Source organism: Tribolium castaneum, chromosome 2 (assembly GCF_031307605.1).
Source record: "Tribolium castaneum strain GA2 chromosome 2, icTriCast1.1, whole genome shotgun sequence".
NCBI classification, from domain to species: Eukaryota; Metazoa; Arthropoda; class Insecta; order Coleoptera; family Tenebrionidae; genus Tribolium; species Tribolium castaneum.
The window spans coordinates 6,431,703-6,456,583 of record NC_087395.1 but is presented as its reverse complement, the minus strand read 5'-3'; the positions used below and the strand labels follow the sequence as shown (position 1 = coordinate 6,456,583).

The 24,881-nt window shown below is 30.0% G+C and overlaps 2 protein-coding genes and 1 long non-coding RNA gene across 22 annotated transcripts; 2 read left to right on the top strand and 1 right to left on the bottom strand.

Annotated features, from left to right (window-relative positions):
- Positions 1 to 779: 779 nt before the first annotated feature.
- Positions 780 to 16,785, top strand: CrebB (Cyclic-AMP response element binding protein B). 20 transcript variants are annotated; one of them, XM_962607.5, is made up of 7 exons: positions 780 to 937; positions 5,172 to 5,268; positions 8,739 to 8,900; positions 8,948 to 9,062; positions 12,426 to 12,497; positions 15,568 to 15,696; positions 15,762 to 16,785. In XM_962607.5, exons 2-7 carry the CDS (start codon positions 5,191 to 5,193, stop codon positions 15,989 to 15,991), a joined length of 786 nt encoding a protein of 261 aa, XP_967700.1. In that variant the 5' UTR covers positions 780 to 937; positions 5,172 to 5,190; the 3' UTR covers positions 15,992 to 16,785. The 20 variants fall into 20 exon arrangements, with proteins under 20 accessions (XP_967700.1, XP_008192835.1, XP_008192818.1 ...); XM_008194613.3 differs by having other exon boundaries at positions 15,750 to 16,785; XM_008194596.3 differs by having other exon boundaries at positions 8,948 to 9,074; positions 15,750 to 16,785.
- On the top strand, positions 5,359 to 5,881 carry LOC107399053 (uncharacterized). Its single transcript, XR_001575736.2, has 2 exons — positions 5,359 to 5,596; positions 5,651 to 5,881. It is a non-coding gene; the product is annotated as an uncharacterized LOC107399053 (long non-coding RNA).
- On the bottom strand, positions 16,766 to 24,737 carry LOC655971 (lanC-like protein 2). The gene is made up of 7 exons (XM_015984710.2): positions 24,557 to 24,737; positions 24,337 to 24,501; positions 21,236 to 21,375; positions 21,033 to 21,180; positions 20,652 to 20,975; positions 17,042 to 17,188; positions 16,766 to 16,988 (listed from the first exon to the last, which is right to left on the bottom strand). The coding sequence occupies exons 1-7, from the start codon at positions 24,635 to 24,637 to the stop codon at positions 16,806 to 16,808; spliced, it is 1,188 nt and encodes a 395-aa protein (XP_015840196.2). The 5' UTR covers positions 24,638 to 24,737; the 3' UTR covers positions 16,766 to 16,805.
- Between the last annotated feature and the right edge of the window lie 144 nt (positions 24,738 to 24,881).

The following is a 24,881-nucleotide window of genomic DNA, read 5'->3' as shown; positions in this document are numbered from 1 at the left end:
ATAAAGATCACAATGATAACAAAGTAATCAAATTCGTCTTCAACATTTCACATTATAAAGATTTCAAAAATGAAGAATTAACAAAAAATGTGCTAACTGTTTAGAGCGTCATTATTAGGTGCTCGGACTCTACCATTCTTCGGGCTTCATCATAATCTAATGGGTTCGATATTCTGAACATTTGCACTTTGCAGAAACGAATGAGTAATGAGAATGAGAGGGATTTGAATTAGATCAAATTCAGACACTTATTTTTTGTTTTCTGAAAATATTTAGAATCTGAAAGAATACTTAATTACTTTTTAAATAGTTAACTCGTCGGACTAGTCCACATGGGTACAACTGTAAAATGAGATAATACGTACACACCAATCTTGTTGTATATTCAACAATTTAAACTGCTTCATGGAGGATGTAGGAGGAACGTTATTGTTGTGATACGCCACTGAAATGTGCTCAAAAAATGCTAAATGAAAGATTCTTTAAGAAAAACACCGAAAATGAATGGAACCATCCTGTCATTGCATCACTGGCGAAAACCGTGGAAAAATTTCAAAACGATTCCACTCAACTTGGAAAATTTTCAAATCAGCTGTTGAAAATAGCACTCGCAAACGATCAAGTTGCCTTTGACCATGGAAATGTCAAAAAAATTCAAAGATTTTCGCCGCGAAAATCCACGATTTTCCTTTCCAGCCTCACACATGGGTCAAGCCATGGCACGGAGGCCGTCGTCGTCGAAGGGATCGCGGGCGAGACGTGGAGTGCGGTGCGAGAGGAGGCTGCAAGCGCGCTCTCGGGCGCCATTGCTGTGACGCGCACTTGTGTTCTGTTCTCGTCCAGTGACGACCGCCCAGAAATTTTGACGTGGTTACTACGTATAGCCCGCTTACCCACTCCGATCGCTTCAAACTCGGTGACGACGAATACGTAACTGGTAAGTACCCAGCTGAAGAATAATAACACCGTGCCGACGTGGTCCAGACATCCCTTCGAAGGTGGTGATTCGAGTATTGGCAGTGTTTTGTGCGGACGCTTTTAAAATGTCGACAAGGTGTTTTGCGAGTTTATTGGAAAAGGTATTGAATATGGCGTCATATTGCTCGCGTTTGTTTTAATTTTAGAAATATACGCACACGGACGGACACACTTTTTATTCTTTCGACGGTTTTCGACATTTTTTTGACCAGTGCTGCTGTCAAAACGTCGTGCCGTGGCTCAAGGCTTGCTGTGATTTGCTTAGTCATGTTAAATAGACTGCTTTGATTTTAAATTATTAGATTGGGGTTAGGATCTAACACTGTCAGATTTGACATTTCCACGGACGCATCAACATTTTTTATTATAGCTTCAAAATCCATCTCTAACGCTTCATAACTATTTATGGATAATTTTAGTCCAAATTCACTTGCAATCAATTGACAAGCTAATTTGCAACTTTGTTTTGCTTACATAATAACAGTCTCCTTGTTTTCCAACCGTTTTCAATTTATAACGCAGTTTTACGCCGATTTATCAATAATCGTGGTACCTGAAGTGTATAATCCCAATTAACTTGCAACCAACAATACATCGAGGACAAATCCTAAACACCTGTAATAATTATAATTAATAAAAACCAAGTAGTTTTGGTGTCAAATATTACACTATAAGTAAAGTCTGGATTTAGCAAGTAAAAAAACTGTATTCATTTACCTCTAATAGCAATTTTTAATAAAATAATGTATCGTTCAAGAAGGCCTTGTTACATGACAGCTGTCACTTAAGGTTAAATTTAATCGAATGAAAAATTTTAAATTAAATTTTTAGGGAAAATTATAAAAGAAAACATTTTTTTTCAATAGCATGTTGTTCCTATAAAAAAAACGTTACCTCACAGATCAGTTTTTATCAAATTTTAAATTTCTGTTGTTAACGGGTTGAGAAATTGATAGTTTTGTAGTATTTTTTCATAAAAAAACAACATAACTGTTCTTTAATAATTATTAATAAAACGACAATAATAAAATGGATAGGAATATAATTCTTTTTACTTTATTTTTAAATGTCACACTTGTCTTTTAATTACTACAAGGTTGTTCACGTAAGTTTACGAGGCCTGCGCCTGTAAAATGCAATCAACAATACATATTCCAATACGAACTTGATTACAAACTTTGAGAAATTAGATTGCCTTCTCTAGCTTTGTTCATCCTTTCAAAAAACTGCAAATTTTTTTGTTAGTTGATGATTAGGATTAAGTTACATAGATTTCATGTTAAAATACATAAAAATTGTTTCTGAAAAACATTTGTTTTTCGGTGAAAATTCATACTGAACATGTATTTCTTTTCTTTATTTAGTTTATTTAGTGAAACTTACTTTTCGTTTTACTACTTTTTTTTCAGTATTTTAAGAGGAGTTAAGGGACTGCAGACAACGCCGATCTAGCTTTGATCAGTAGAATCAAGAGAAATTAAATTCGTAAAAAATACCTTATAACTTATAACTCATACAAAAATAAAGAAAAGTGAACTTAAACAAGTGTTTTCTGTTTTACAAAGGTTTTTCTGTTATTGTTATTGAGTAATGATTAGTAATAATTTTTTTAATAAAGAGTAGTTTGTATCAATTTAATTCAAAAACTATGCAAACACAACAAATTCAATACATTATTAGAAATTCTAATAAATGCAAAAATGTTGTAACTCATTTTTGAAGACTTAAAATTACAAACTTGAAAATTATTTTTTTAGATGATGTGGTGAATGAGTGAATGAATATAAAAGATGATTTATTTATAGGTTATTTCTGACTATCATGTCCTAAGACGCAACCAAAAATACTAATTAATTATAATTACTTTAACAACTTTTGTTTTCAACATTTGATTTTTAAAACATTAATTGAATCAAGATTGGTATTTTGTCTTTTATGTCTTTCTTTCGGTCAAAATTTATGGTTTTCTTCTGTGTACGGAAGTTTTGAAAAATGTTTGGCATTTCTGTATACGAAACGTCAGATTATTTTTAATAGATTTAAAGTAATTTTAAGCCTTGTAGAGTCCAATAATTCGAAAAATAAAATGTATTTAAGATAAAATGACGATTAAATAATAATAGACTATAATAAAGACAAACTTGAAAATACTTAGAATAACGCAATCGTGTATTAATTTTGAAATTTTGAACGTTGGCTGATCTGGGCAGCTAGAAATCTGTAGCTGAAAATAAGTATTATTCTAGTATTATTATTATTGGTTGTATCTAAAAACATTACAAATAATCCATGAGTGATTTACCCTGTATGTGTCTTTAACGTATATTTTTTTAATTGTTAACATTTAAAGGTCAATAGTTGAGTAGTTATTCTACATACTTTTCCTTACTGTCCCACGTGAAATCGTCTCTAAATTTGGATATGCAACCCATAAATTAAGCGGTTTTTAAAAACACAAATAGTATTTCTCTACAAATGATGCAGGAATTTTTCCCAAAGACTAGGTTAAAAAGAAATTAACGTTTTGATAATAATTAATTATAATAACTAGACTTACTTCGTCGCAAATATTTGGTATTTATGACTTCGATAAGCTCCAATTAAAATTTCAAAAGCAAAAGCAAAAGATGCGGATTAATATAATTATTCTTGCTTTTGCAAATTGGAATAAGAAAGTTCATTCAGTATCGTTTTGTTTAAATTTAATTAAATGCTTGACATTTTGAGCTGTATAATTCTTTTCTCAGCGGATTATACAATTTTGCCATAATTTATTTCTTAGATCTACTTAACCCAAGACTAAGCAAGAGTTAATTATGATACGAGGGCAGTTCATAAGTTATTGTCACTGATGTAGAAGTATTTTTTTACTTTTTTGAGTTAGTCCTATAAAAATGTTTGATTGGAAGTGTTAGAAACAATAATATTTTAACATCCCTCGTAGCAGAATCACATACGTTATTATACAGAGATGTCCGCTTTCATAACTAGAAGTCGACATTTTGACCCTGGTAGCAAAAGTTGCCACACCCTATAGATTAATTTGAAAAAAAAACGGGAATTTGACGTCAAATGAAGGATATGACTGGTTTTTCCCCGACTCAAATTCTCCGAAATTTACAATTGATCGACAGACTAAAAAATGAGGAAAGGTCTTCAAAATACGTACGTCTTACGTTTAAGAAAAAATCAGGGTATTTATTCCTTATTTAGTTCAGTGACACAACTAGATTAATGCTATTCATTTCTAATCATGTTTATGTAAAAATTATAACTTTTTAAGATAACAAATGACGTAATTGAATAGTATTGCACATTATTTAGGAGAGGATACTTTTATGTTTTCTAGTTTTTAGTCGATAATAATTATTGCATATTTTTTGTTCTCAAATAATCATGCGAATAATTAAGGAGGCAACGCACCTAATTAAATTGTAAATAACTTCTTCATCCATAGTGAAATTGACTAATATGTTATTGGGTAACCCTCTTTTTTAAATGCAAAACCTTTACGTACTGTATTCAATTATCCGGATTATTTTAATATTTCATGAGTGTTTCACAATTTTGCGAAGACTTTTTTCGAAATTTGTATTTGGGTTTGTACCAGATACTGTATTGTCGATTGCATTCCTAAAATTATGTGAAGCATGCAGTACATACTTCCAGAACAAATATTATTTAATGTTTTATGTATAATGCCTACAAACCAAACATTTCAGTTATTTCTAATCTTATGATAAAAAAAGGACACTCCTTTATAAATGTGTAGGTTCCTGGCATGTAGAAATTTAATGTTATGCAAAATAAGACAAGAAAAAAATGTTTTCAACCATGAAAAAACTCCAGTAAAACGTATTGCTTGATCGCACGTACTGCCGGTTCATTTATTGTTAAAATAAACAGCTCGATTGTTGATTGTTTAAAGTGCTGTTCGTTATCATTATGACCTGTTTTGGTATTAAACAGGTTATAATAATTAAAAAAGTCAATATTTGTAAGCAGGGTGGTAATTTTTAAAATAGGTTGTTACGTCACGCGACTATCACACGGTTGTTTGTCCGAAAAGAACAAGTTCTGTGTTGGTTTCAATAATGACGTCACAAATTTATTAATAAATGTAATCGCGTTCGCTTCTCGCTGATGGTGTTTTTGTTGCGATTTTGACCAAGTGTGTTTGTTGTTGTTTGCAGGTGCTTTTGTACTTAGGCAATGGAAGGGATAGTGGAAGAGAATGGAGCAGTTGATCCACTGGCCCCATCGCCGGACCCGCAATCACCCATCGCCTCGGTAGGGGTCTCAAACTCACAGTCCCATCTGATGACAGCTACTAACATTGTCCAACTAACTTTGCCTACTCAAACCCAAGCACAGGTAGGGGTTTTCCTGCCCCTCCGTGCATGATCCTGGTCGTCTACCATTTTTCGTTTGAGCTAGACCGAAAATTTTTGCATCAGACACTCCATACTCTTGTGGATGAATTTTTGCAACATTAAAAAATTAAAAACTAAAAATTAAAACTAAATCTAAAAAAAATACTATTAATTTCGGTGCATATGACAAATGCCTATTTGGCGAAAGAAATGGGCAAGTCAAAAAGGAAGAATTAAAAGTGAAAGTAATAAAATTAAATTGAAATAAGTAGGAACCCAATAAAAAAATTTGTATTTAGGTATACAACCCTTATTTATTTTTTGCTATCTTTTTGTCTGAGTATTGAGGATAACATCCGCATTTCTGATAATCATTTGTCCATGCCTACATGAATCTACAAGTTCCGGAAGTAATCAGGATCATCAATTGTTCACAAAAATATTCTAATCATAAAAATAATATTGATTTTTACTAGCCCTAACCATTAAATATGTTCGGACAAATTATGCTAATAAACATATAAAAACCATTAGTGTAGTTAGTTCTGTAATTCTATAAGTACAACCGCAGTTAATATGTTCGGTACAAAAGACAATTTACAATCGAGAAGTAAAGGTTGGTAACAAATAATAATGTTCGGACAGAATGGGTTTTTGATATTATTATTAATGGTTCATGGAAGAAAATTGCTTATTTTCACTTAAAGAAGTTGTTACATCTTGAGTAAAACTTGCACTTTTTTATTTCAATTGAGCAAAAAAATTGAGTCTTGTATGAAAATAAGTTGTGGACATGCAAATAACCTTAAGGGGGAGAATTCCTGTCTTTCCAGGATGAGTGTCTTGCCGTCAATATTTTATGTACTTTACGTCAACTGCCCAGGAGAGGGTCCATCAGTAATTATTTAATTAATAATATATTTTTCCGCCCGGGTTGAAGGACACACGTTTTTTTAAACTAATTCTTTAAGCATAATTTTCTGCTGACTTCGAATCCGAAGTTTTGTTTGCAACTGCGTTCTGTGGAAATTGTTGAAAAATTTACCTTTGAAATCGTAATCTTGTCCAATTTTCTCAGTTTCCTTTTCTTAAAATTAAAACTTGTGTATTTGCATTAAAAATTACATTCTTTATGCAATCTTTTGCAAAAAAAGACGTTTCTAGCTTTATACAGAAAAAAGATATAACGAAATAAATGAAAAATCTGACCAATTTTAAATTTTTCAAAATTTCTACAAAAACGTCTTTTTCAGTATAAAGGCAATTCCAAATCGAGTCCGCTTTTGAGGTATGTGCCACTGAATTGAGGTGAGCACACAATAGAAGGAACTATCGCTGATATCATAGGCCAGTACCGCAAGTTCATTTTAAGAGTTTTACGAGTTAACGATTGACAATTTCAAGTTAAAACAAAAGCCACATTATTCCTAAGAGTCCACTTCAGAGCTAAAAGTATTTCATTTTCTCTTTAATACTTAATGTTAAATGGAAGAAATGTTCAAAGAACGCCATTTCTTTTTCATTTTTCAGGATTTATTTTTTTTTAAATAAACAAAGCACTGATTGCATTTTAAAAAACTTCTCCCCTACAACCTGAGGAGAAGAATGTAGCCTGTAAATAACTTTCAAAAACGTTACTTAAAATGGCTGTAAAACACCGAGGAAAATGGCTGAAATTCAACGCTTTTTAGCGTGGGTATCCCCCTTAAAATAATAAAATTATCATGAAACAATAGAGGTGTCCTAAATCTTTTGGCGATAGACCATTAAAAACTTAAAGTATACTAGTTATTAACTAACCATTTAATTTTTTTATCCTCAAAGTGATTTTATTTTTCAACAAAATTGGGCAATATGTAACCGCGAGAACTAGGTAAAATGGTTTGGTGGACATATTTTAACTGTTCTAAATAGTCCGAACCTAAATATCGAAATGAAAAGCCATCTGAGAACTCACTCAAAAAGTGCAACAGTTCACGATTTAAAAAATTAAATTAAAAAATATGCGCCGGTTTTACCTTTGCATTTTGTTGGAACCTAGTAAAACTATCCCGGTCACTATTCGAGCAATCGTAAGAGCAAAAGGGGACTTAATTGAATATTAAACTTGTAAAACAGTTATTTGTCCAAACATTTAGTTAGCAAGCTTTTCTGTTTAATTATATGTTTTTGTTTATTAGTTATTGTACTCTTCATTACACAGAGGCATGTTTTTAACTCTGAATTCAATTTTGAAAGAACATACATCAAAGATCATAGAACTCAATGATACAAAAATTTCATGAAAATTAATTTTCCTTTACTTTGACTAACCTTTCAATATTTAATTCACAGTTTGAGAATTTTCAGCAGCATGTGGTACAATTAGTTGTATATTCACATCGCAAGGCAATTGTGTGTATTTTCCCTGTACTTGATCTAAAATCAGTTACATTTTCTTCAGAGATTTTAGGGCCTTTACAAAAATATTTATTTATTATTTATTTTTTTGTGTTGACCAAATACGTGATTAGGGGCAGTGAGTAAGTCTCGTTAAAATTTTAACCACAAAAGGAATTATTTTTACTTTTTCTGCCAAACAGGAAATAAAGTTTTTGGTATCAAATGATTTAATTTTTTACGAGAATTGCTTAATGATTGGTTCACACACGTTTTTTCCTACTGTTAATTTATACATGAGTATAAATTAAATACCTCACCATATCAGTAAGTCCCCAATGTTTCCAAATCTATCAAATATTATTATTACTATTATTATTATTATTATTATTATTATTATTATTATTGAATCTGCTATTACTCTTGGTGGAGCAAATTAAACAATACGTTTCTAAACCACTTAAGTGCAATAATTATTTCGTCTGAATTAGTTTTCAGCAGCTGTAGCAAGAGAATTAAAATGTTTGCCAAATAAACGCTTCTTGTTTGGCTCATTTAACACCATTTTAAATTTCGATATCGAATTTTTTATCCATATTGATAGCGTTGCACACAAAGTAAAATAGTCACCAGTAACAATAATTAAAAAAAGCACCAATATTTTTTACATTACCAATTTTTTTTCATTATATTGCACTAACAGTGATTTTTTGGAACTGATTCAAAAATTGAATTGAGCGCTCCACATTTCCCCGTTTATCTCAATTCTTTATTATTTCTTACATTGGATCATTGTTTTATTTTTTGTTTTATATTTTATTTATTTTAAACCTACCCAACAGTCGGAATTTATGATTTCATACTTAGCCTAAGTATGATGAAAAAATTTTTTTTTCTTTTTTATTCTCTAACCAGAATTTCGGCTTAGCTCGCTCTAAACACAGACGACCATTCCCAGTTCAGTTCAACCTGATTTGCAAAACTAATAATTGTTGAAACTCTTTGCAGGTTCAGAGTGTGATTCAGCCCAACCAGCAATCCGTGATCCAAACGGCCGCCAATATCCAGCCTATGCTGAGCAAAGGCAACGTCATCCTCGTCAGCAAACCAAACTCAGTCATCCAAACCACGCAAGGGAGTCTCAGTGGACTGCAGACATTGCAAGTGAAGGTGGGTGGCTTGTGGTTGTGCAAGGTTATTGTTAGTGGGGATTTTAGGTTGTTGAAACGGGAAGTGAAGACAGTTTCTCGGAAGAAGAGTCGCCAAAAAAACGGAGAGACTTATTAACGAGAAGGCCGTCGTATCGAAAAATTCTCAACGATCTTGGCGGGGGTGAGATAGCTGGTATGTTATTTTATTGCATGTCTTGGGAGCCTCTTGATGTTTTGGAGATTTTAACACTTCTTTTAGTTCAGTTCATATTCAGTAACTAGTTAAAGGACATATTTGTTTTAAGTCCGAGGTATTTTTTTATTTTTGTTATTTTGCATGCGCCTTCTGATCTGTTTTGTTACGTATTCGGTATGGAATGATTAATTAGGGCCTTTGGGGAGTTTTGGTTAAGGTAATCATAAATTATAAATTCCCCAAGTTAATTAAATATCGACATATAAAATTAATTTAAAACCAGTTGACAGATTTTCCTAGAATCACTTAAGCAAAAAGTTGTTTTACTGTAATTTTTTTAGGTACTGAAATTAAAGCAATAATTTTTTTATCAAATCCTAACCTTGCCCCGAGTCCAGAAATAAACATTGTTTAAAATACAATATGCATTAATTTTTTTCAACAAAAATGACAATCTAGTAAAAAACTCCACAGAATACAATTAACCACCGATGGCAAAGCACTGTTCTTTAATACGTTTTTAGATTAGATTCTTTAAAAAAAAACACCAACTAATACCGAAAATTATGTTATTTTGTCTTTTGTCAGGTGTAAGCACATTTTTGAGATTAAAAAAAACATTTATGTTTCAGCCTGTTTCAATCGATTTAGTTTTTTTTGAATCACATTCATTTATTTTGACAAAACGCTCCTAAAAATAAAAAAATTTATTTCGTCAAGTTCAATTTAACTCGTTATCTTTAAACTTAATGTTATTTTTACGTTTTTTAGAATGTTTTCGAATCTAAATCATTTTGTTTATAAAGCTTTTCACAGATAATTTAGCAAAATTTGTGAAATAGTACCAAACTGAAGCGAAATAAAACATTCAATTATTGATAAAAGACGTTTGAAAGACCTATATCGGATCTAGTATGTTTTATTTTTTTTGAGCTAACAACACTATTTTCGTTTATTATCAGCTGTTTCAAAATTGTAAAAACGCCAACGTCGCATTTTACGGAATTATTTTTTTAAATAAATTTGATAAAAATTGTAATATACTAATTATTAGATCTCTCATTGAAAGTATAAATTACATTAGCTATTATTTTTTGAAGTGCATGAATAATTTATATTATAACAGCTAATTTTGAGAGAAAATGCGACGTTGGCGTTTTTATTATTTTGATGCTAATATGATGATTGAAGGTAAGAAAAAAATAAAAAGAGATATAACTACATTCAACTGCTGTTGCGCAAGCAATTATTGATATTAGTAAAAAATTACTACTTCGAAGTTTTTACATTTTCACATAATGTATAAAAAAATAAATATAAATAAGTTATACAAAAATTGCAAGGTTTTCTAAAGTGGACTTTGTTCGAAAATGGTGTCTATTACAAATCTATTCAAGTTTTCAATAAATTATCTCTGAATAACCGCCTGTCAAATGTTCTAATTAAAATCCACAAAATTGAAAATATTTTATTGACCGTCACAGTTAATTTCTTGTTTCTACGAAACTGATACCTTGAAAGAGATCAGTCCTTGTACCACAAAACAATTAAAATAAAATTAAATAAATAAATTAATGAACAACATGCAATAACAATAATAATAGTAATAGATTCAATAGTAATAATAGTAGATTATGTTATTAGAAGTAATGGTGATATTTGATATGCCGAAGTAGAACATTTATTTAAATAATGCAGCTGAGTCACAAAAACATATACTATTTTAACCGCAAACGTATTTACTGAGATAAATCGATAATTAGGATTCCACAAACAAAATCGATGTTCAAAGCTCTTAAATCATAAAAAATATCCTGTCTGGTAGATGGTGAAAATTTGTAGATTGGTAGGTAAAAGTAAAAACGCTTAGGCGCAAAAGTAAAATTATTACTTTGTGACCGAAAAATACAACTTTACCTCTGAAACCTCTATCAAGGATTACTTCATAGCTTCTGATACTACAGTTCCTTCATAAGTTGGATTTTTGAATTTCATACAAACATTACAATGTGTGTGTAAAATTAGAGAGATCATATATTTATTTTTTGTGATTTTAATGCTTGAAAAATCTAATCTATCGCTGGAAGAACAATATAAAAAAACAATGCGAAATTTTATCAACAAGTAAAGTAACAAGTAGCTTTTGGTTTAAAGGACCGAGCGAGTTTACTACAACTGAAATTTCTGAAGATATATTGTCGTAAATCACTATGAATTATTTCCAAGATATTTTTGCATTACACTTGTTTGTCTAACTTGCTTGGCTTCAGTGTAAAAATATGTGTGCCACTAAAAACTAGACGAGTATTTTTTGGCAAGTTCCCTGTATTGTAAAAATTTGAAACTTTCATAAAGTATTCCAATTTTTATTAAATTTGGCATTGTTTTTCTAAATAATCATTTAACAGTGCAAATTGTAAGGTTATTGAATGCTGTTAAAGAGGACTACGGAGCCCCCCTTCATATATACTGTTTCATAACATAATTAGTCTAACTTTGGTATTAGTAGAATTTGAAAGCCCATTCAATTTAGAATTTTTTTGTTTTTTGTCAATTTTTTGTAAAATGTATCACTTTCGAGGATAATATTATAATGAGAAAAGATACTCGTGCAGTCAATATCAGCCTAGACAAAAAAGTTTTTAGACACCCTGTACAATATATAAATAAATTTCATCGAAAAATCATAAGTTCATAAGACAAGGGTATTATCTAACTAATATTATCTTTTATTTTTTTTTAGTTTAGTAAAATTACATTTTTATTATACCCATTTTGTTTAATATATTAAAATTTTTATTGCGTTCAAGCCATTCAGAATTTCCTAAATAATTGAAAGGATTTTAGGATAAAAGAAGGTCTAAATAACATCTGTAGCAATACTGTTTGAATAAAAGCGTGGTCAAGATTTTTTATACCTAGCACATTATTAAGATTTTCTGTTAAACAACAAAATAGTGAACTGGGGCATTTGTGAATGGACCAAAAATTGCCCAAATTGTTCTAAAAATAATCATTCCATACCTTTGAACGTTTTTCTGTTTTCCGATTATGCATGAATAGCCTTTTTCATTTTATGGTTTATTAAAGTGGCAAAATAATGTATCAGTGGGCATAGGTTTTATAAACGGTCATAAATTTTTGAATTACTGATATTTTATGTTGCCATTAAATCTTTTATTTTGTACGGAATGTAAAATCCGATCTTTCTTCGAATTTGATTTGAATTTGCATGCATGGGCTAAAAGGATATTTTTTTCGATTCTCTGTATCTTACGTAAAAATGGGCATTTCAAAATTGTGCAAATAATAAGGTGACAAGTAGTAATAAGACGATGGTGTTCACAGAAACCAAGGTTGAACAAATTTCCTCAGAAGCCGACAGTGAGTTGTCCTCACACTCTATCCCATACCATACAGGTTAGTTTCGATGATGAGAAAAACAAATTGTAAGCACCTAACTCCATCCAGATTAGCCCAAGCACTTTAGTCCACTAACAACCCCTAAAAGTGTATAGATCACATTTCAATTCATTCAATCTAGATAGTATTCTGTACACTTTTAATTAGCATGCATTTTTCAGTGCTGTAATTTTCATTCATAATACATCAAATAACAAATTGGTCCGGAATATCCGTCTCGGAGGACTCAACTTGAGGGCGAAACGATATTTTAAATCGGTACTCAAAGGGAAATTGAAATTTGTACTTTGTCTCATATTTTTCAAAATGCTAATACGGTAAAAAACTGCATATATTGAGATACTTTGTTGAAATGATGCAGGACATTTCAAAATGAAAGTCTTGTATATTTCGGCGCTTTCGTACGTTTTTCTTCATTTTATTTTACTTTTTTCTAGTTTTATTTAATTTGTTTATTCAAAAATATTTCGTATAATGAACTTACCTTATGTAAAGACTAAAGGGTTTAACTATAAAGTCATTTTGCGTTTTTTAAGAAAAATCAGATATATGGCGCGTCTGTTGAAAATTTTACAAATAACTTTTACAAAAAAACATTTCTTGTACTTTTGAATTTATAAAATTTCTTTAGGTGATATTGCTAACTCAACCAAATATTTAAATTTTGGGGAAAAGTTTTCCTAAAAGATGAGAAGTTTTTCTTGTTTCCTGAAAAGGTAATAAACCTGCATATTGTACAATTTGGAACTACAAAGAAATTATTACTATTTTTGCACAAATGTTCAATCATATTGTTTGTAAAAAAATTAATGAATCCTGTCTCTTAATTCGGGAACACTTCGGGATAGAGATTTCAGTTTTTCTTTGCTAAAAAAATTATTTCAGCAAGTAACAACAATTCTTTAAAAAACAGATAACCTTGGTAATTAAACAAAAAAACTTAAATCGAAACAGCCGTTTCTTAAGATAAATAAAAAATTTTTGTTGCATTTGTTATTAGTTAAAATGAGGTGAATTTTTGTTCTAAGAATATTTTTTTTAATGTCAATATTAATTTGATTCTCATTTAATTGTAGTAAATGTGCGGATGGCTAACCACGGCCTTATAATTTAGCAAATGACGTTTTATAAGATTTGTCTGATATTTGAACATTATTAGATGTTTAAGAATGTCTAATAGATTTTATTAGAGTACGTTTTTGTGCAAATATTTTTAGCAAATTACAATAGCTTATACAGAAATAAAATAATAACTCAGTAACTTCCAATTTTCAGAAGATTTATTTATTTTTTTGGTTATATCGGATTTCAGTTAATAGCAATATTTCTTTTGACAATTGAAACAGAATTACAAAATAAAATTTAGCACCTTCCTCATTCTTGAGAAACGACATTTGTAATTAATTCAGTTAATAAATCATTTTTATTGCACTTTGCGTCACTACCTTTGTTTTTTTTAATTATTTATGTTGTGTTTCGTTAGACAAATTTACAGTCAGTTTTTCTGTTGTAGTTAAAAATAAATCCTAATGTCTCCCGCAGTTACATACTTACGATATAATTGTAATCAATTCAGATGTAAATATTACAAACAGTATCTTGTATTTAATTGAATTCTATATTATTTCGCTATGTGTTTTTATAAATTATTGACTTTATTTAAAATCGAATCAAAAATAAATTGTGCAAAAGAAACCTAAATTGGCAATAACTCAAAATCATGATGTTGACGCTTACTGCTCTATACCTGATCATAATTTTTTTCGTAAAAGATTTTTCAAAAACCTTCCTTACATAAATATAGCATCTTATACTTTATCTTGTGGAAATAAAAGAATAATAAGAAATTGTAAAAGTTTCAGTAGAGATTAGACAATTACAAAATACATATGGTTAAATTGAAATTTAAAGAGAATTTTAATAACTTATTAATTATTAAGTAATTAATTAAATTAGTTAATTAATAATATATAAAACTAACGTCTCGTTAATTTTCAAATGATACATTATTATATTATCAAGAGTAAAAGTAATCATGTTGTCGACTTTCTGAATTTTTCGTAATTTTAGCGAATTACAAGGTCTGGAGAATTTTTAGACCCGTACGAGATTATTCGAAAATGTGGTGAATTCCAATATCATGTAAAAAATTTTAGATAAAATTATGCCAAATATTTTGTCGATATTTATTATGGTACACTGTGGAAGAAAATGCATTTTTAGAATCAGTCAACTTATTTTTACAATGTTTAAGTTTCGTACAGAAACAATGCTGAGAAGTAATCTAGGAAAATTCTAAACGAAATTTTAAGTTTTGAAAAATAGCAAAGTAAAATATAGAAGAGCATTTAGAAAATAATCAGAAAACAATCTTTAGAAAAACCTAAAGGATCGAGTACCGATCTAGAAAAATTATAATCGCAACTATCAACAACTTTTGGAAAACTAGAAGAAGAGTGGAATCCAAAAGAGAATTTGGAGAATGTAGAAAAAATGTAAAAGATGTATTTATAAGATAATTTTGAAAAGTCTGGAAAATAATTCTAAAGCATCATTTTGGTATTTCACTAGAAATCGTCGATCTTCAAGACCCTCAGGACAGAATGTCTATTATTTGTCAAATATTTGAATATTATTCTTTCGCAATTATAAACGACCGCTTTTTACCCGTTGCGGATAAAAAGTATTTTCGAAATATTAAAAAGTTTTGAAGCATTAAGTACGTTTTTATCCTATTTTATCAATCTTACGCCGTGTCAGATTTATTTTTCGTGCTGTTTAAAATCTGTCGAAACTTAAAACGTACTTATAGCACGTGGTGCGTCCAATATTTTTTATAGTCCCAAATAAGTCTAAGACTAAATAATTTTATTTTAAACAATAGAACTGTCGAAAAACAGGCTGTTGTTTGTCCCGGTCTTTTTTGAAGAAAATTTTGTTCTCTACACTGTATTCACAATATTTTAAAAAATATGAAGCAAAGTCCAATTTTACTGTGTCGTTTCGCCTCCTACATTTAATTCTTCCGTATTGGAAACAGATCCCTCTAGAATTTTCCTTGTTACAGTGTTGCCTGGCGCAATTCAAATATCAGGCGGTAAAGGCGCTCAGGGGATTCACACCTTAACCATGACAAATTCAACGGCAGGTGGCGCAATCGTGCAATACGCCCAAGGGCAGGAGTTTTTCGTTCCTGGTGAGTAAACCTTGCTCGACTCTTAATCAGAGAAATACGGTGTGTGAAATTAGGGAGTGTTGCAGTGGTGGCGCAAGGAGCGAACATCAGTGGAGGCAACGGCGAAGACCAAGACAGAAAACGCGAAATGCGACTGCTGAAAAACAGAGAAGCGGCGCGAGAGTGTCGAAGGAAGAAGAAAGAGTACATCAAGTGCCTAGAAAATCGAGTAGCGGTTTTGGAAAACCAAAACAAAGCGTTAATAGACGAGTTGAAATCTCTGAAAGAACTGTACTGTCAGCAGAAAACGGAATGAGGTTGGTGTTTTGTTTTTGCGATGGTGAGGGACTATTTTAGTACAGCACTGTGCTAATGAATTAACTTAGTGCAATTTGATTTTTTCGGTAATTGTGCACCTGTTAAGTGTTACCTGGGTATGGTGTAAGTTTATTGACCAAAGAAATTTTATTGAAAAAACACGATATCAAATATCTGAATTGCATTTTATTGATCTAAGCTGAAGATGTAAATATCGGAATTGTTATTTTTAATTGAAAGTTTATTTTCTTTTTAAGTGCTCCAGTTATACAACACTGTATATTTGTATCATAGAATAATATTGGACAGAAAAGGCTTGTGAAACGATTAATATATTTTATAAGAAGCCGATGTAAATATTTAAACAACTTATTTATTTTCAAGTGTCCAGACCTGATGGAGTGCCTTGCTAGGTTTAACTTGTAATATTTGGTAACATTACATTTGATTATGTGCCATCAGTCTTCGCTGTTTCGTAATGTTACAAAATATTTAAAAGCAGAACATTCTTGGTCTAATGAATGTACATAAATGTATGTATGTAATATATTTTTACATATCGAATACTTTTGCACCCTTAAATAACTCTTGACCTAATTGTTTTCCTTGTTACGGAATGTATTGACAGTAGTTCATTTGCATTGTTATTCCATGATTCTGTTTGCTATTTTGGTAGATAACAAATTGTACATAAGATTATTAGATGTTAAGTACCACACGCTTAAAATTAACAATTTTGACCGTGTGGTATTAGTTGAATGATTTATTGTAATAAAGTGGATATTTTATTTATTCGTATTTTGATTGCACACTTACAAAGTGTATCCAGGAAATTTGGCTTCGGCCGGTTTTTGAATATCCAAAAACAAGTACATAGGTCCTGATAGCCCCTCAAATAAGGAAAGGGGGCGATCAGGAAGGTGCTCCACGTGATTTTTATTGTAAGCGAAGCACCATTCTGCGAATCGAACAGCTCGGTATAAATGTTTTTCATCCTAGAACAATTTTATTTAATAATATGAAGGCGGAGCGTTTTGTTAATACATACTTCAGTGGTTTGGTACAACTCTAAGAAACAATAAGCATTGCCTGAGACACCATGGCAGATACTGTACCCTTTTCTCAATATGCCTCGAGACCAAATTACGTCGCCACAATCCAAAGCCAGTTGTAGATATTTGCAGTCACCGAAAACCTATTGTTATATTTTTAAACAGTTCTGACTACGGAGAGCTAAAACTAGGAGGCGAGATGATTTTCAAAATGGCAAAAAAAATATTACAAAAGAATCGGCGTTTCGAGCATTCTAAATTAGTTTAAATGTAATCGACACATTTTGCTTTAGGGAAGAAATGAAGGAATGTTAATATGACAAAACAAATTATTCAAAATTTGGCGATAGAACCAGATTAATTAAACATCTAAGTTTAAAAGTTTGCAGAGTTTCCGTAAAATTCTAAGGTAAATTGGAAAGCACTCTAATTCAACATCACGAAGTAGTGATAACTATCTAAACAACGTAACACGAATCAAGTTAATTAAGGTAATGTAGTTTCAGGATGTATATAGACCAACACAATTTGATGTAGTTTATTCTTTTGCTTGTGGTTTAGGTGATATGGTTATAGAAGAAGAAGAAAGTTACTGATTAAAAAATTATTATTCAAATTCTGTAGACTACGAAGTTAACTCTGAGGTTTGAAAAGCAGTAATATATGTTATAATGATAGAGTCGAACTAAAAAAATTATCGTTCTCAAAAAAGTTCAAATAGTTTATAGAACAAATAATAATGGATCTAGAAAAAGTATGGATTTAACCGTACATGGAGTTAGTTATTAAATTAATTAAAATTGTTAATTGCAGGTGGTGACAATACTGTCTTTGTATGTAAAAATGTTAGACAGTCGTCTACATAATAACCAAAAATTTAGGTCAAAAGTACATCAATGTAACGCAAAATTATCTGAAATCTGTCTCCTTTTTGTTGCCCACATAAAAACTGAAATTCCTATTTGACAAAGAAAATACTGAGAAAGCGAGCTGTTATTACTGAGAAAATCCAGAAAAGGTGGAATAATTAATTTTACGTTGTGCTAAAATCATTAATTTTACGCGAGATTTACTTATGTATTTGATTAACATAAAGTATGTGATAAATATTTGGCCCTAAAAATTCTTAAAGAAATGTAAGAAATATTAGAAGAAGTGGAATATTTGCAGGTATTTGAAATATAATCATATACATATTTAGCAAAAATTGTAAAAGCTTAATATGAATAATAAGTTAGTAATTAGATTCTTTTATTGCGATAGGTTAGTTATTTGAAGCCTAACAAACAGTATTTTGCACGTAATGTATGTAACACGACAATGACTAATACTTTTTCGTCTTTTTGGTTTAACTGAAAAAAAAAATTCATTTTCGATTTTCGGAATATTTGAGCACAATTTCACGAGAACAGTGAGATAGTAATTTAAGAAAATTTAAAAAAGCAATAAAAATGGATCAAAAACGACTAAATATTATTCTTCTACACTGTCAAAATTTCAGGTTTTTTTCCTGTGTAAGACAGTTTCGATAACTGTTTGGCATTTTTCATTACGAAATGTCAGATTATTTTTAACAGATTTACCTCACTGAAAACTTATTACCTTATTAGTATTTTAAAAGAAAAAAATGGAAAGTTCTTTTTTAAGACAGTTAAGAGATACGAGTGTTAAAATACGAATCATAAACCAATTGGATTGTTTGAAATGAAATGTCAAGCGACACAGAATAGGGTGGTTACTCAAATTTGTAATACGTTGCCTTTTAAAAGTAAAAGTGAAGAAATTGTCAGTGAATAATTGTTGTATTTGGACAAGAATAACGAAGTTAATTGACTTACAGCCATGAAGTCTAAAATGAATATTAAAATTGCACAGTGTAATGCATTTATTGATTTAGAAAATTTCTTACTCCCAATTATTTATCTGGTGATGGTATTGTAAAAATTCATCAAGACATGATTCCAAACAAAGACTTTTTGGACAAAATTACAAAATGAAAAAAAGTAATTAACAAAAATCATCAATATTTCAATCTAATTGAGGAACTTGAGGAACTCTTATTATTGTGGATACCAGATTTTCAATAATGTTCCTTTTATTATCAATTTTTCAGACTCTAAGTACTCTTTGAATGCCGCAGCTGCATTCTTATAGCATTGCCCATACAATTGCATTAAATCTGTATAATTGTTATTATTGTAATAGTGAGCTTCTCTGACTAATTAGATGACAATTATAACAGCTTTGTTGATTACGCCAATGGTCCTTTGTTTTTTTTTATCTGAACAGGGTCGGCTTACGAAATTTCAAAAAAGAAGAATGTTTTGATGATATCTTCATTATATTCAGCATTTTACTAAGATATTTTAAGCTAAAACTCTTAAGAACAATGCAATTATAAGGGGAACCATTTGTTAAAAAAAAATCTTTGTTCACGATTACCATTCGAAAGTTGGTCTTACACTTTTGAATCACTCTGTATAATAAGTAAACATAAAAAGATAATTGTTAAAATGTGAAAATTTTGGTAGATACACCAAACATTCATATTTTTATCTTTAAAAATACTTATCCAATTTTTATAAAATTTGGCATGAAGTCGTTTTTTTTAAATAATCATTTAACCGTGTTTTATAAATTTGTAGCACACATTAATTTGGCTTTAGTTTTAGAACTGGGACACTCATTCAATTTTTTAATACCGAGTGTATCAGAAATACGTGTCTTAATTTCAACAGGTAACAGAGCTCAACAAATAAAACATCTTTTTTATTTGTAACTTTTCAATAAAAAAATTCGCAAATTTACTTAAAATTTGGAAAAAGATAACATATTGAAACGTGTACCCGCCTATGAGTAGGTACAAAAATAAAAGAACCCAACTATTTTCGTTGTGATAGAAACGAACAATTTAAAACAAAAATGAAAATTATTGCTACGAATACAAACTAATTATTAAACACTGACCGGCTCGTTTGCACAAAAGAAAGGAGGAAAACAGTCGAAATTATAAATAAAAATTTTGCAAAATGTTACATAGAAAAATTGTTGTATTTGATGAGCTTTACTACGTGTTAAAATTAACACACGTCTTTCTAATATACCCTGTATATTGTAATTTCATTAATTTCTTTTTGTAAAATATACTGTTGTAAAATGTAAAAAGATGCTGTCGATATCAGCAGACACTTTACACAGGGTGATTCAAAGGTGACAGACAAACACTTGCATAGTGATAAAAGACATTCATTTAAGAACAAAAATGAAGTCAGATTTTTTTTCAAGTAACTTAATTTTGATATATATTTTAATTTGTTTTCCTTAACAACGGTATCAATTTTTGCTCTTTTGTTTCCTCTGATGTCGAATTTAGTTTATTGTCTAATTTGCAAGTTTTTTTAATTGTTTTATACATTAATTAATAATTAAAACATTAATTAACTAATTTATTAATTAACTTTCAGTTCAATTTGATGTTCTTTATCAGCACCAGAGAGATTGTCCGGTACTTTTGAATCACCCTGTATATTTTTTTATATTTTTTACATGTCAAACATTTCACCTCCTAGTATTTTAATTCTCCGTGATTCGAATCATAAAACCTACCTTGTAAGCTGTAGTGAAGAGATACAAAAAGCCGGGTGCCCCATGACACCACTGGACATATTTGTCGTTATCTCGTCCCAGAGATGAGGGAAAATTACAACTCGGAAATCTCAAAGTGGCCAAGTAATCAACAGTCGGTTTAATTATTGTTTGTAGTTCATTTTCGGTTAAATACTCCTTGGCTTGAAGGAGCAAATAGAGAATTCCAGACACACCATGAGCTGCCCCCAGATAGTAACTCTCATGCCACTGATACATCAATGGACATTTAAATTTTCCAGCCTTTGCTTCATTTTTTCCACAAAGTATTATTGTTTCAATTATCTATAAAACAAATTAAAAATATTTTCGAAATCTATTTAAATATTTCCAGTTTCATACTTTTCTGATAAAACTTTCTTCAAATGGTACAGGTGAAACATGTTTATTGACGTATAAAACTGCAAAAAGAAAACCAGCTCGACCATAAAGGTACTCGTTTGGTAAATCTGAGCTTGGGTCAAAAACGTCCTCTGATAGTGCTTTAAGCCTTAATTAACACAGTTGTTGGAATTTTAATAATTTTACAAATAATTTAAACTTACTTTTCTATGCAGTCCAAGTAAGCCTTATCTTCCAATTTATAATTGATAATAGCACCCAGAGCAAGGGGTCCAGCATCTCCACACAAAAAAGTATGTCTTCTTCCTTTTAGTCTATGTAATGACAACAGTTGTAATGCCTCCTGTAATACAATATTAAATTCATGTCAGGTGAGAATTTAAATAAAAACTAAGAAATTATGTAAAAAATAATAAGAATGTTAAAAAATTGTAAGAAAATGCATTCTGTAACTAACTTAAAAGAAAACAAACCATTTTGAAAATACAACTATAATTCAATTTGCGTATAACTGAAAGGACTTTTAAATTTATAAAAACAAAGTTGTCTTATAACTTATAAGAGTATTACAAAGATAGGGTTTAAGCTTAAATAGACTAAAATCACAGCGCAATTTCAAATCAATTTCCTTTTTCCTCAAAATAATGGAGTATTATCTAACCAGAACTTGCTCGAAGACAAAGGAAAAAACACAGTTCGTTTTTTTTGGTTATTTTTTACGAAAAACGAGGTACTTAATGAAATAATAATATAATGAAATGATATATCTTTAATTTTTCAGCCCGATTCGGTAGAATTTCTCAAAAAATGTGTTTTTCAAAATGTATTTCCAAACGATCTAAAAATTCAAACAAATGTTTATTTGACCCAATTTAGCTGAAGCAAAATCTTAAATACCTTCAATAATGTGAATTAAATTTGGTATGTTGTGAGCCCATTCCGTGAAATAATACAGAAAATGTGGTAAAACACCCAATTGGTGTTGGTGATAAAGCACCAACTGCCACCCAATTTTTCTTGTCAAAAAAACTTAAAATATTTATAATACTTTATATTAGTACTCAGGCGCTGGAGAAAGGCAAAAACACCATTTTTGACAAAATTCGGCCGAAAGGGTAAAAAAATTACACAATTTTTGACCAAATTTAATGATTCTTTCGACATACTTTATTTTTGAGAAATTTCACAGACAAATCACTTGAACACCCGAAAAACAAAAAACTAATAGGATTTTAATTTTATTTTTTCTTAAGCAAAAATAACACCAATTTAAACAAACTTCAGAGATATTTCATCTTATTCTAGATATTTCATGAAATAATTGTGTTTCTGAGTGAAAAAATGTGTTATAACACACAAAAAACGCCAAATCCATGTCCTTTCTGAATTTTAACCCAATTTAATAATAACTTTTGTAAAACAATTGTATTTTTCAAACATGTTTATAAACGAGAGAAACAACCAAAAACTGCTCGATCTGTGAATTAATTTAATTGATTTGAAACAAAAAAAAAAGAAGAAAGTATTTCAGGAAGAGAAGAAATATGTGTATTTTTAAGATGAAAAACGCATATTTCGGGCTTTTTGGAAATTCCACCCCTAAAGTGGTACTGTTATTTTTGAACTTATATCTTATATCGGGTGTGTCAAAAGTCGCGGACGCGCTCTTCAAAGTGCATACTAGTGGCCTTACTAACCGCTAAAAAAATAATAAAAAAATCATTGCTCCTTACGTAAGATGCTCGTAAAAATAGCAAAAAAATGCATATTTTAATGTGGATTGTAGGAAAATTAGACCTGTTAACTTTGTTTTTAGTGATTTATTTTAATGTTTACTTGATTTATTATCTAATTTTTCATAAAAAATGTAGGAAAACATTTCCTTTGGTTTTTAAAATGAGTTAGAAACACCATTTTAAATGTGCAGCAACATTGGGCAACATTTAGTTATGTTCCATGATAATATTTTTGGTTAATATTTTTCTAAACGTATAAAAATAGATGTACTTATACGGCGTTGCAATTTTTTGGTTCTATCGAAAATAATGTTCTGTATAGCTCTATCTAGCTGCTCTTAAGAACCTATCCGCGACTTTTGAGACACATGCTATATACTCTTTTCATTTTTAACCCAAATTCTAATTCTTCAGGTTTGTTGAGTTCAAAAATAATGGATTTTTCAAGTTAACTCCTTTTGGGTAGAATTTTTAGAAAACATGTGTTACTTCATTTTTTATCGAAACCCCGAATACAAATGTTAATGAATATAACTTCAAAAATGACAATTTTTTATAATGAATCCCTATTACTGTTGCTTTAGCTGCATTTATTATAACAACACATTTAAACTGAGCAAGTGCGAAAATCAACATTTCTTGGCCAAAATAGGGCAAGAGATTAAGTTATTCCCAAAATAATTTGGACTTTTTGAAAAATGGTCTAAAAATTAACGTACTTAAGCAAAAAACAAGTTCATAAATCATCTTTCTCGACCGAAATAGAACTATTCTAAAATTTTTGATTTTGGTCGTTTTAAAGAGAGAAATCATCTAAAATTCTAAATGTATTCCGAAACAATATTAGTACAAATAAATTGTTGTTTTTTGCTAAATTTAGAGATACATAAACTATTCCCCAGAAATTTGCTAGTTTTTAAAAGTGAAACCGTTAAAAATTAACTTTTAAATTAGCGCGTATTCTGTAACTTTTTTAACGAGTTGTTAAAATTTAACACTGGTTAAAATCGCAAATCTAGCTAGGAATTTTATTGATTATTGCTATAGCAACGACGATTAACCGCCTTTAAATTTTAACGGTTTCATTACAGAATACGCGCTAATGAAACCCTTTAAAATTTAAAGGCTGTTAATAGTTGTTGCTATAGTAATAACCAATAAAATTCCAGTATTTACGACTTTAACCTGTGTTAAATTTTAACAACCCGTTAGAAATGCTAAAGAATACGCGCTATGAAGTGAGAAAATTACTTCCAGTAAAAAAATATCACTTTTAAATACAAAAATAATTCTAAATAATAAATACTTTAAACTAATGTCAAGCAATTTCGGTTCATTTCTAAATGTTAATACAACAAACTCCAAAGCTGGTAATTTTACTCAATATCTGCGTATTTACAATGAAAAATTATCCACAAGATATTCGCGTTGAGAAATTTTGGTAAATTATCCAACTACTAAATTTTTTGTTTTGGAAAGTTTGACCATACAAAGTAAGCGATAGTTCTTGAGCACATTGTTGTAAATCATTACTTTAACAATATTAAAACAATCAAAACAGCTCTCACCTGCAAGTTTTGTCTACTTTCAGGATCCTTTTTCAGTTTCAGTAAAGCAATACCGGAAGTTCCTGTATACACAGAATAATCATTATAATCAAGATATTTAAACTGTGCCAACGTATCGTGCCACTTTTTCTCCAAATCGCACGATAATTTACAATCGCATTTAATCTGTAATTAAGAAAAGTTAATTGAAAATGTAAACAGGAAGAGCACAAAAGTTCACCGTTCCATTTTCGATTACACAACATGCTGCTTCTGACGAATAATCATCAAATGGATTGGCGAAACATCGATCTTGCGACATTTTCACTGAAAAACACTTGAGAAAATTAATTTTGCTTGATTTGTTATTATTTTGATGTTTGTTTACAAATGTGACAGGTGCGGCAAGCTAGGGACTTTTGTTTTAATTCCAGGAGGCAAACAATTGTAACTATTTAACTAATAATTTAAGTACCGTCTCAAAATAATAACCCCAGCACAGCTTATAACACATACATTTTATTACATATTATTAAACACTTGCAGTATATTTTCTTATAGCAATT

Bases quoted from the DNA above. Each gene is read 5' to 3' on its own strand.
- CrebB (XM_015984713.2), top strand. From the start codon at position 5,191: ATGGAAGGGATAGTGGAAGAGAATGGAGCAGTTGATCCACTGGCCCCA. The intron at 5,353-8,738 runs GTAGGGGTTTTC...AACTCTTTGCAG, and splicing joins CTACTCAAACCCAAGCACAG to GTTCAGAGTGTGATTCAGCC. The intron at 8,901-8,947 runs GTGGGTGGCTTG...TGGGGATTTTAG, and splicing joins TGCAGACATTGCAAGTGAAG to GTTGTTGAAACGGGAAGTGA.
- LOC655971 (XM_015984710.2), bottom strand. From the start codon at position 24,637: ATGTCGCAAGATCGATGTTTCGCCAATCCATTTGATGATTATTCGTCA. The intron at 24,502-24,556 runs GTGAACTTTTGT...TCTTAATTACAG, and splicing joins GTGTAATCGAAAATGGAACG to ATTAAATGCGATTGTAAATT. The intron at 17,189-20,651 runs GTAGGTTTTATG...ATATAACAATAG, and splicing joins TCTTCACTACAGCTTACAAG to GTTTTCGGTGACTGCAAATA.